Source organism: Octodon degus, unplaced genomic scaffold, assembly GCF_000260255.1.
Source record: "Octodon degus isolate 3935 unplaced genomic scaffold, OctDeg1.0 scaffold00032, whole genome shotgun sequence".
Lineage (NCBI taxonomy): Eukaryota > Metazoa > Chordata > Mammalia > Rodentia > Octodontidae > Octodon > Octodon degus.
In genome coordinates this window covers 1,639,215-1,650,717 of record NW_004524608.1, presented here as the reverse complement: position 1 = coordinate 1,650,717, position 11,503 = coordinate 1,639,215, and the positions used below count along the sequence as shown (strand labels likewise).

Genomic DNA, 11,503 nt, shown 5'->3' with positions numbered 1-11,503 from the left:
GTGTGTGTGTGTGGCCAGCTCAGCCCACCAGGGGGCGGGGCTGGCTGGCATGTGGTGCTGGGGGATTGAACCGCGGTCCTTGTGCTTTGCCAAGCTTGTTCCAAGTAGGTGCTTTAGACCACTGAGCCATCTCTCCAGCCCCATAAATTCTTAATTTCAATAAAGTCCAATCCGTGAAGATTTTGTGTGTGTGTGTGTGTGTGTGTGTGTGTGTGTGTGTGTGTGTGTTATGGGATTCAAACTCAGGAGCCTCTAGCCACTGCATCCCAGCCCCCTTCTTTCTGATATTTAGAATTAAACCCAGGGCCTTCATACTGAGCTAAATCCCCAGTTCTCTTTCATTTTCTATTTTGAGACAGGGTCTTGCTAAATTGCCCTGGCTGACTTTGAACTCAGCACCATCCCATGGCAACATCCTGAGGAGTTGGGATTACAGTCACGCACCTCTGCACCTTTCCAAGTTTTACTGTTTTTGGTCTTACTGAAGTCAAACCCAGGGCTATTCACACTGAGCTACCTCCCAAGACCCTTTTTATTTAATTCAGTTTGTCTTTATTTGCTTTTTATGTTCTTTATTTTACTTTTTTTTTTTTAAATAAGTTTGTGGTACATAATTGTTGTGTTCATCGTGGAGTGGCCATCCATAAATATACAACATCCTAAAACTCTTTTATTCCCCTTTCTTCTCTGTACCATCTCCTCTCACTTTCCCTTCCCTCATTTTTTCCAAGTCCTTTTTAGATTTTTTTAAAAAATGTATTTAGTACGGGGGTCTCACTACACAGATCGGACTCGTAGTGAGTCTTCTGTTTTCAGCCTCCCAAGCGCTGGGATTACAGGCGTGCACTACCACACTCAGTCTCGATCTCTGTCTCAGGGCGGCCCCGGCGGTAGAGCCGGCAGGGCAAGTCAGGGATTGTACTCGGTCCCTGCGCCTTCCTAAGCAGGCGCTTCAGTCCGATGAGCGATCCGGCTGACCCCTGCCCCTGCCCCCTTTTTTTACCGGCCTCCTCCCTTTTTTTTTTTTTTTTTTTACATTTGAATCTCACTAAGTCATCCAGTCTGGGGTTCATCTTTCTCTCTGCTTCAGCCTCCCAGAAAGCCAAATTACAGGCATTACAGGCATGTACAATCATGTTCCGCTAAGTTTTACTTTTATGGATTGTACTTACACCACATCAACTTCTGCTGTGTTTTCTTTTTTAGAAGTTTTTTTGTTTGTTTGTTTGTTTTTTGATGGAACCAGGGATTGGACTCAGGCCCTTGCTCTTCTCCCCGGCCCCTCTTTTAGAAGTTTTAAAGCTTGGGGTTTTAGGTGCAGGTATGTGGTCTGTTTAGAAGTTTTCTCTTCCGTATTATCTTTTTATTTTATTTTATTGGAATCTGGATTTGAACTCAGGACCTTGCACTTGCCAGGCAGGCACTGTACCATGGAGCTATATCCCTAGCCCCAGGGATTAAACTCAGGCAGTTGGGCTTGCCAGGCAAGCACTTATTGTATTTGGGGTTTTTGTTTTTGTTTTTGTTTTGTTTTGTTTTGTTTTTTTTGCAGAACCCAGCATTGAACTGCCAGGGAAGCTTTTTTTTTTTTTTTTTTTTTTGCAGAACCAGAGATTGAACTCAGGCCGTGCGCTTGCCAGGGAAGCGCTTATTCCACTGAGCCATCTCCCTGGCCTTTTAGGGAAGCTTTTTATTCTACTGAGCCATCTCCCCGGCCCTGCAAGCACTTCTTCTACTGAGCCATCTCCACGGCCCCTTTTTGCTTTTTTTTTCTTTTCTTCATACTATCTTTCTTAAAAAGTGTTATAGAACTATTTGTTGGAAAGATTATTCTATTTTTTTTTCTGCACCATTATTTATTTATTTATTTATTTATTTATTTGTGTGTGTGTGTGTGTGTGTGTGTGTGTGTGGCCAGCTCAGCCCACCAGGGGGCGGGGCTGGCTGGCACGTGCCCCTGGGGGATTGAACTGTGGTCCCTGTGCTTTGTTAAGCTTGTTCTAAGTAGGTGCTTTAGACCACTGAGCCATCTCACCAGCCATTTTCTGTACCATTGATTAGATTCAGGACCTTGGACTTGCCAAGCAGGCACTTAAACCACTGAGCTATATTCCTGGCTTTATTTATTTATTGCTTTAAACAATCTACTTAACTGAAATTTCATATATTGTCTTCCATTTATTTTGATACATATTTTCCCCATGGTGGCTTAGAGGATCTTCAAGCTAGTATAAATATTTCATGAATATTTGACCATTTGAGTATATACCTGCATGATACTTCACATCTTTCAACAACAACAACAAATCCAAAACACTGCAAAATAAAGACCTGGCACAATTAATTAGGTAGGGTGAGAATTTGCTCCAAGTATTTGTCTCTTGGAGATAAAAGCACCACATCCTTATTCAATCAAGGAAACCATCCTGAAAAGCAAAGCAACACATCTTTTCGAGACTATTTTTTATTTTTAAATAGGGCCTAAGGGCCCAGAATACTTAGCCACTAATTAAACACTCAGTGGATGGGCTGGTGAGATGGCTCAGTGGTCTAAAGCACCTACTTAGAACAAGCTTAGCAAAGCACAGGGACCACAGTTCAATCCCCCAGGGGCACGTGCCAGCCAGCCCCGCCCCCTGGTGGGCTGAGCTGGCCACACACACACACAATAAAATTAAAAAAAAAATAAAATCTATAAAAAAAAACCAAAACGCTCAGTGGTGGCGCCTCATCCCTACCTTGGGCCATGACTGCACCAGGAGTAGGTTCCAGCAACTCAGACTCCTTCCCACAGGTTTTCCCGAAGTGCGCTTTTCTCTTTTTTTTTTTGTGGCCAGCTCAGCGTACCCTGGGGGTGGGGCTGGCATGGCATGTGGTACCAGGAATCCAACCAAGGTCCCTGGGCGCTTGCCTAAGCTTGCCTAAGCAGGCGCTTTAGACTGTTGAGCTATGTGGCTGGCCCCTGGCTTCTTTGTCTGATCATTTTCCTTGCCTCATTTCAGGAAGCTATCTTGATTCTTTGAGTGTTTTATATGCTCAATATGAACATTAATCCTCTTGGCAAGTATCTTGCCTTTAACTTGTTTATTTACAAAATGCGTTGGCATACCCAGCATACTGGGTAACACTATAGACTCTCCAGTTTTACCATGGTAACATTTTTTTTTTAATTTATGTATTTGGTACAGGGTCTCACTACACAGTTCAGACCCGTGGTGATCCTCCTGTTTCAGCTCCCCCAGCTCGGGGATTACACACATGGGGCACCACACACAGCATGTAGTACCAAGAATCAAACCTGGATCTTTGTGTTTGCCAGGCAGGTGCTTAAGCCACCTAGCTATCTCCCCAGCCCCAGCATGTCTTTCTTTTTTTGCAGAACTGGGGGTTGAACTCAAGCCCTTGCGCTTGCCAGGCAAGTGCTTATTCTACTGAGCCATCTCCCTGGCAAAATAACCACCTCTTTCTTTTTTCTTTTTCTTTCTTTTCTTTCTTTTTTTTTTTTTTTCAGTACCGGGGATTGAACTCAGGGCACTTGCCAGGCGAGTACTTATTCTACTGAGCCATCTCCCCGGCCCCTGTGTCTGGTAAGGTTAGTCAAATCCCCCCAGGATTTACTCTGAGACCATGTACCGCACCTTGTAGATCTTTTGTCAGTGTCAGCCATCTGGATGAGTCAGGGCCATTGCTTGACCAGTTTGTTCTCTGTGAAAGCCTGAGAGAGTTTTTTCTCTCTAGGTGACTCTCTTTAGGCACACTATGCATCATCGACCAGTTTCCTCTGTGGCCCCATGATCCCCTTGATCAGAAAATGTGAGATACCACTGAGTTACAAGATGTGACAGCACAGGTTCTCTTATGTCCCGAGTCCTCTCTTACCTTGAAGGGCTAAGGCCAAAATATTGGCTATCCTTGTAGCCCCTCTTTTTCTCTAATTTTTGGTCAGCAAACTTTAGTTGTTAAACATCCAGACGAGAAGCTTAATGATGCTATTATCCTGTAACAGAGGCAGTTGACCTTAACATCACTATCTGTCTGAATATCAAACACTTTAGACATAACAAGGAGTCGTTGTTTTCCAACAACCATGGATGTTCTAAACTTTAAATCCCAGGTCTGGATCTACCACATTTGAACTTGTCCAGATGTGCCTGGCTTTGGTCTGGCTGCTGTGCTCAGCTTCTTCCTGCTGCAGTCTGTGGAAGTGAACTGCTGTGTGCCACTCTGGCAAGATATCCAGCTCCTGGATTAGCTGGGTGGGTCTGGCTCCTAGCCTCTCTGCAAGGAGTTCTGCCACAAGTTTCCACAGGAGGCCTGGCCTGTCTGATGGAGGTTCCTGCAAGTGTGTGGACAGTCCTACACTCATGCTTGGTCTGGGGTCTGGCTGGAGAAGGGTCCAGGGCGTTGAGAGCAGGTGGAAGTTTCCACACACGCTGGGCCTGCAGTCTGGCTGGAGAATGTGTAGGTTTTTTAAGCTCTCTGTGATTCTCAAATTTATATGATGATTTTGACTAGGATTATACTGAATCTATAATTATAAGAGTTGATATCTTAATATATTATTGAATCCTAGCATTCTGAGGAGCTACAACAGGAGTGTCTCCACTTCAAGTTCTATTTATTTATTTATTTATTTATTTATTTATTTTTGGTACCAGGGATTGAACTCAGGACCATGCACTTGCCAGACAAGCATTTATTCTACTGAGCTATCTCCCCAGCCCTTCCACTTCAAATTCAAAACCTGGAGGCCGGGGAGATAGCTCAGTGGAATATGCACTTCCCTGGCAAGTGCAAGGACCTGAGTTCAATCCCCAGTTCCGAAAAAAACATCAAAACCTGTTTGATCCCTCATGTGTAGTGCCAGCCCACCCCAGGGTTGCGCTGAGACCCTGATGAAGACTCCAGATGGTGACACAGGCCTGTAATCCCAGCCCTTGGGAGGCTGAAAACAGCAGGATGACTATGAGTCCAACCTGTGTAGTGAGACCCTCTAGACCCTGTACAAAATACATTTAAATAAATAAATAAATAAGGGCCAGCCAGATAGCTCAGTGGATTAAAACACCTGCTTAGGCAGAGTGCAGTGGCCGGGGTTCAATCCCCAGTATGCTGTGCCAGCCCCACCCCTGGGGCACAATGAGACAGCAATTGAAACTGGGCGTGGTGGCACGTGCCTGTAATCCCAGCTCTTGGGAGGCTGAACATAGGCAGATCACTACCTGTCAGATCTATGTAGTGAGACCCTGTAGGCCCTTACTAAAGTACAAATAAATAAATAAATAAATAAAATTTTAATAAAATAAAATAACCCAAACCAGCCTGCGCAACTTAGGGAGGCCCTGTCTCAGAAACAAACAACTTCCTGGCAAGTGCAAGGTCCTGAGTTCGATCCCTGGTACCACCAAAAATGAAAAGAAACAAACACAAACAAAAACAAAAAAGAATTGAGAATATAGTTCAGAGCAAAGACTTTGGATTCTTGGGGCCAGGGAGATGGCTCAGTGGAATAAGTGCTTCCCTGGCAAACACAAGGGCCTGAGTTCAATCCCCAGTTCCGCAAAAAAAAAAAAAAAAAAAAAAAAAAGAAAAAGAAAAAGAAAAAGAAAAAAGACTTTGGGTTCAATTCCCAGTACTGGATTGGCCAAATAGCTCAGAGGATTAAAAGCCCCTGCAAACAGGCACAGGGGCTGGAGTTTTGCTTCCCGGACCTGACCCTGGGGTGCGCTGAGACGGCAAATGAGACTGGGCATGATGATGCACCGGTAACCCCAGCTCTTGGGAGGCTGAACACAGGCAGATCACTACAAGTCTGATCTAGTAGTGAGACCCTAAACATCCTATAGACCCTACCCTAAAATTAAAAAAAAAAAAAAAAAAAAGTCCCAGTACTGCCACACACAAGCAACAAAAAAAATATTGTTGCATTTGTCCCCTAACCCCCATAGTATACATCTCCATTATTCAGGTCTTCTTTATTTTTTTCAGCAATGCTCTATGGTCTGTTTTTGTTTTTTTGGTACTGGGGAACAAACTCAGGCAAACTTGTGCTTGCCAGGCAGGAACTTATGCTGCTGAACTATCTCCCCAGCACCTGCTTTATGGTTTTTTTTTTTTTAATTTTTTAAATTATTTATTTATTTATGTGTGTGTGTGTGTGTGTGTGTGTGTGTGTGTGTGTGTGTGTGGCCAGCTCAGCCCACCAGGGGGAGGGGCTGGCTGGCATGTGGTGCTGGGGAATTGAACCGTGGTCCCTGTGCTTTGCTAAGCTTGTTCTAAGTAGGTGCTTCAGACCACTGAGCCATCTCACCAGCCCCTGCTTTATGGTTTTAAATATTCTGGTGTTAGACATCTTCTGTCATACTTATCCCTAAGAATTTTAATTTTTTAAAAAGCTGTCAGTTTTAATCTGGAAAATAAAACATTAAAAAAGAAAACAAGTATCACTCTCATTGAATTTTTTTCTTTCAATCATTTATTTGTTTATTTATTTGGTACAGGATTTCACTATGCAGCTCAGACTCATAGTGATCCTCCTGTCTCAGCCTCCTCAGTGCTGGGATTATAGGCACACACCACCAAGTGTGTTTTTAGTGGCCAGTGCAGTACACATGGCATGTGGTACCTGGGATCAAACCCAGGTCCTTGCACTTGGCAGGCAGGTGCTTAAACCACCAAGCTATTCCTCAGCCTTCATTGTGTTGGGTTTTTTTTTTTTTTCCTGTAAATCTAAAACTATTCCCGTACATGAAGTTGAGGGGAGCTGGGCTGGAGGCTGAGAGAGGGGCAGATACCCAAGACTGGTGGTGAGGGTGTCTTTTTTATGAAAGGCAGACACTGACATCCGCGACTGCAGGGTCTGGGTGAGATAGAAAGTCTGCTTGAGATAGCAAAGAGCCCTAGGGGGCTGGTAAGATGGCTCAGTGGTCTAAAGCACCTACTTAGAACAAGCTTAGCAAAGCACAGGGACCGCGGTTCAATCCCCTAGCACCATATGCCAGCCAGCCCTGCCCCTTGGTGGGCTGAGCTGGCCACACACACACACAAATAAATAAATAAATAAAATTTTTAAAAAAAGAAAAAGAAAAGAGCCCTAGTAAAACATAGCTCTAGAGGGCAATGTGAATTGAGGAACAGGAAAACATTTTTAGGACTTGAGTTCCCCCTCCTCTGTCAGCAGTTGTGAATGGAGACCATTTCTAGACAGGTTGTCAATGTCCCTCTGTCCACACATTGGAGTGATTTCTCTCTTCATCCATACAGCTCCCAAGGGCAGGGGCTGGAGCGCCTGACACTCAAGAAAGGGCAAGGGATCATGAGTGGAGAGAAACAGCTTCAGGGTTCATGATGTGGTGAGGAGAGCCACATTCTAGGAGTCAAGAGATGTTCACCTCAAGTCCTGTCTGCACTATCCTTCCTAGGTGGCCTCCACAAGTCATTTTCGTTCCATGTCGTAGAAGTTGAATCAGGTGATGTTACAGATGCTTTCTGTCTCTATTATTTTTATGAGAACAAGCATATTTTATTTCTCATCTAGCATAATGTACAGTGTCTGGTCTATAGTAACACTTAGAGAAATAGTGCTGTGATTAGTGAATGAATGAATGAATGAATGAATGAATGAATGAAATACTAGAAAAAGTATTTCTAGACATGGACAGCTGGTGATATCACCTCTGTACAAAATCACAAGGGGTAGTTAATGGTCTTAGACCAAGGGAAAAACTTTAGAGTAGAAATTCATAAAGGCTGGGACGGGGAGGAAATGATTGGACAACCACCTACTTTAGAGATAGCAAAGCCCCAGAATTCTGGCCCAGCTTATTTTTTATTTATTTATTTATTTATACAGGGTCTTGCTATGCAATTCAGACTCGTGATCCTCCTGTCTCAGCCTCCCCAGTGCTGGGATTACAGGTGTGTGCTACCATGCCTAGTTAGGGCCAGCATAGTATGTTGTACCTGGGATTAAACCCAGGTCCTTGCACTTAACAGGCAGGTACTTAGCTCACTGAGCTATCTCCTTAGCCCCTGGTCCAGCAAGAGATTAGTCAAACACATTGAAGCTGTCTTAGCTGTCAGACTGGCAAGATGATTCTGGGTGTGCAGAAAGGTAGGTGTGGCTTTACAAGGTGGATCCACTGGCACAAAGCCATACTGGAACAGTCTCTGCGGCTGGGTGGCAGCCTGTGATTTTCATGAGACTTGGGCTGGGCACTCCTCTTCAGCCACCCCTTCCACACCCATCCCTGGCTCAGAATTCCAGACACCCTGGCACCCAGCCTGGATCTCTCGCCTATGGGTTCCTCACGTGGGTTCATCAAGCCTGGTGCTGATTTATTGTCCCAAAGGGAGCCTCAGCTTCTTCAGAACCCCAAGAGAACTGAACATCAGTTACTAACTTACTTAGGCAGCCAAGGGCAAAGTGTAGACCCTGGCACGGGAATCTGTAATAAGCCTTGCTCTTTTATATACCCACTTCCCGCGTTCTCTTTTCCCCATTGCAGCCCCTGCAGTTGACAAAGCTGTGAGCTACAAAAGGGAGAGCTAGTGAGGCACTTGTCACAGTTGAGCCAGACTGTATGGAGACAGGATGAGGTGTGGCAAAGGGAAGTCACAAGCTCAGGGCCCTGAAATGGGGCCCAGGGAGTGAAGGATAGAGTGGGGCTACTACTGAACCCTCAGACCAGAGCAGGAAAGGCAAGGCAGCAGTGGGGGTGGTGAGGTTGGCACAATGACTTAAGGAGCCAGAACAGGAACAGAACTGAGGCCAGGCCCAGGCCCACGTCCATCCAGAACCTTACAGCCCCAGTGTTCCCAGTGGGGAGGGAACAGGAAGCTGTGACTTCCTCTCTCCTTTCCCTCCCAGCTCTGAGCTCCAAGGTCACTTGCTGCTGAGATGAATTCCAACCTGTATTTTAGTTGGCACAGCTCCCTGGGTATGATAACAACAGCTGCTCAGTGCCTTGCTCCCTTCCACCATAAAGACCCCAGACTTCTTTGAAATAAGTCATTGCAAAGAAATAAAATGTGCTATTGAGGTGTGTTATGTACATATACCAACTCCCCATGGTGAATGTAATCATTATGTACTGCATACACGCACTAAGAAAAACTTATTACAAAGTGCCATCTCATGAATATTGTTAGGTGCTGGGGATCAAACTCTAGGGCCTGGCACATGATGAGCACTGGCTGTACCCCCAGGCCTTGACAAAAAAAAATTCTTGAGACTAGGTCTTGCTATATTGCCCATGTTATCCTTTTTTTTTGGCGGCACCAGCGATTGAACTCAGGCCTTTGAACTTACCAGGCAAGCGCTTATTCTACTGAGCCATCTCCCCAGCCCGTTGTGTTATCCTCGAATTCCGAGACTCGTCTTGAGTAGCTGGAACTGCAGGTGGATGCCACTACATCCTCTAACCCTTGAAGGCACACAGGAGCACAATGACTTACCCAAAGGCACGCAGACAGTGAACAGCAGGTGCAGGGAAGGTGCTAAGCCTCTCTGCCCCTTCCTCTATCAGACCCTGGATCCGGTTCCCTGTTTTTTGACTCCTCTACAGCCCCATTCTTTGGGGCCCAATGCAGCTGGTGCTGCACTCTGCTTGGAGTGGGGCGCCTCTAGTTTGGTTACGTCACCCCCTTTTTATTAGTACATGTGCTGCCAAAGCGACCACTGGTTGTGGTCATCCCTGAGTCAGGGAGTACCTGGCACCTGGAGTACACTGGGGTGGACACTGCCTTCCCCTATTTCTTTGCTGTTGTGCATAGCCCTTCTTAAATATGCACAAGGACACACAGACTCAGTCCCTGTGGTCTGGGCCCCTCCTTGCCCTGCCCCACCCACCACCGACCTCACCCAGCAGGAAAGGGACAGGCAGTACCCCTCCCTCCAGGTGTGGGCGTGAGCTAGGACTCTGCAGCCAGAGGCCCCAGAGGAGCACACAGACCCAGAGCCTCCTGCCGAGAGCCTGCGGTGGCACCTGCCAGTCTGGCAGGCACCTGCTGGCCCCTCCACCCAGCAAAACCAGCCTGTGCGATGCTCACACCTAATATCTCGGTCCCACTGCCCACGTTCTTTTGGGTCAACGCCTCAGGAGCTGGGGTGCTGGGTGCTGATGATGCCACACTGCCTGTCGAATTCTTCACCCTGAGGATCTTGGTAGCCCTGGCCTACGGGCTGGTGGGGGCCATCGGCTTTCTGGGGAACTTGGCTGTGCTGTGGGTGCTGGGTAACTGTGGTGCTCGGCAAGCCCCTGGTCCACCTTCTGACACCTTCGTCTTCAGCCTGGCTCTGGCGGACCTGGGGCTGGCGCTTACTTTGCCCTTCTGGGCTGCTGAGTCAGCACTGGACTTCCACTGGCCTTTCGGAAGCGCCTTGTGCAAGATGGTCCTGACAGCCACCGTCCTCAATGTCTACGCCAGCATCTTCCTCATCACGGCCCTGAGTGTTGCCCGGTACTGGTTGGTGGCCATGGCTGCAGGGCCACGTACCCACGTCTCACTGTTTTGGGCCCGTGTGGCCACCGCGGCAGTATGGATGGCAGCAGCCCTGGTGACAGTGCCCACAGCCATCTTTGGGGCTGAAGCTGAGGTGTGGGGTGTGCACCTCTGCCTGTTGCGCTTCCCCAGCAGGTACTGGCAGGGGGCCTACCAACTGCAGAGGGTGGTCCTTGCCTTTGTGCTGCCCTTGGGCATCATCACCACCAGCTACCTGCTGCTAGTGACCTTCCTGCGGAGGCGGCAACGACGGCGGCGGGATAGCAGAGTAGTAGCCCGCTCTGTCCGTATCCTGGTGGCCTCCTTCTTCCTTTGCTGGTTTCCCAACCATGTGGTCACTCTCTGGGGTGTCCTGGTGAAGTTTGACCTGGTTCCCTGGAGCAGAACTTTCTACACTGTGCATACTTACGTCTTCCCTGTCACCACCTGCCTGGCACACAGCAACAGCTGCCTCAACCCTGTGCTGTACTGTCTGCTGCGGCGGGAGCCCCGCCAGGCTCTGGCAGACACCTTCAGGGATCTACGTTCCAGGCTGTGGCCCCAGGACCCCCAGCAGGTGGTCCTAAAGGAGGTAGGCAGCCCATGGATAGCGAGCACTCCCCAGGACAGTGGGCCTTCTGATGTGCTTGCAAACATTCACCAAGGGACACCGGCTTGAAGGACAAGGCTCCACTCTCTCTAGGACCACAGAGGATCCACAGATCCCAGGTAGAGGCTGTGCTCTCAGCCAGGCCCACAGAAGTTCTGATCTCCAATCGCCAACTCTGGGTGTAGGAAATGTGGGAGGCCAGGGCCCAGGTCTGAGCTGGGTGTGACAAAGCTTAAGTGTTTATTTGGAGGTGCAAAAGAAGAGGAACTCTGAATAAACTTTTGGATTACCCACAAATTGCCCTGGTTATTTATTAATTTATTAATTACTTAATTTGGTACCAGGGCTCAAACTCAGGACCTTGAGCCTGCCAGGCAGGTGCTTAGGCTACTGGGCTATCTCCCTGGCCCT

General features: G+C 47.4%; 1 protein-coding gene across 1 annotated transcript; it reads left to right on the top strand.

Moving 5' to 3' along the window:
* Positions 1-9,325: 9,325 nt before the first annotated feature.
* Positions 9,326-11,442, top strand: Rxfp4 (relaxin/insulin like family peptide receptor 4). Its single transcript, XM_004629936.2, has one exon. It carries the CDS (start codon positions 10,043-10,045, stop codon positions 11,159-11,161), a length of 1,119 nt encoding a protein of 372 aa, XP_004629993.1. The 5' UTR covers positions 9,326-10,042; the 3' UTR covers positions 11,162-11,442.
* Positions 11,443-11,503: the final 61 nt, after the last annotated feature.

Coding starts and splice junctions, on each gene's coding strand:
- Rxfp4 (XM_004629936.2), top strand. CDS start 10,043: ATGCTCACACCTAATATCTCGGTCCCACTGCCCACGTTCTTTTGGGTC.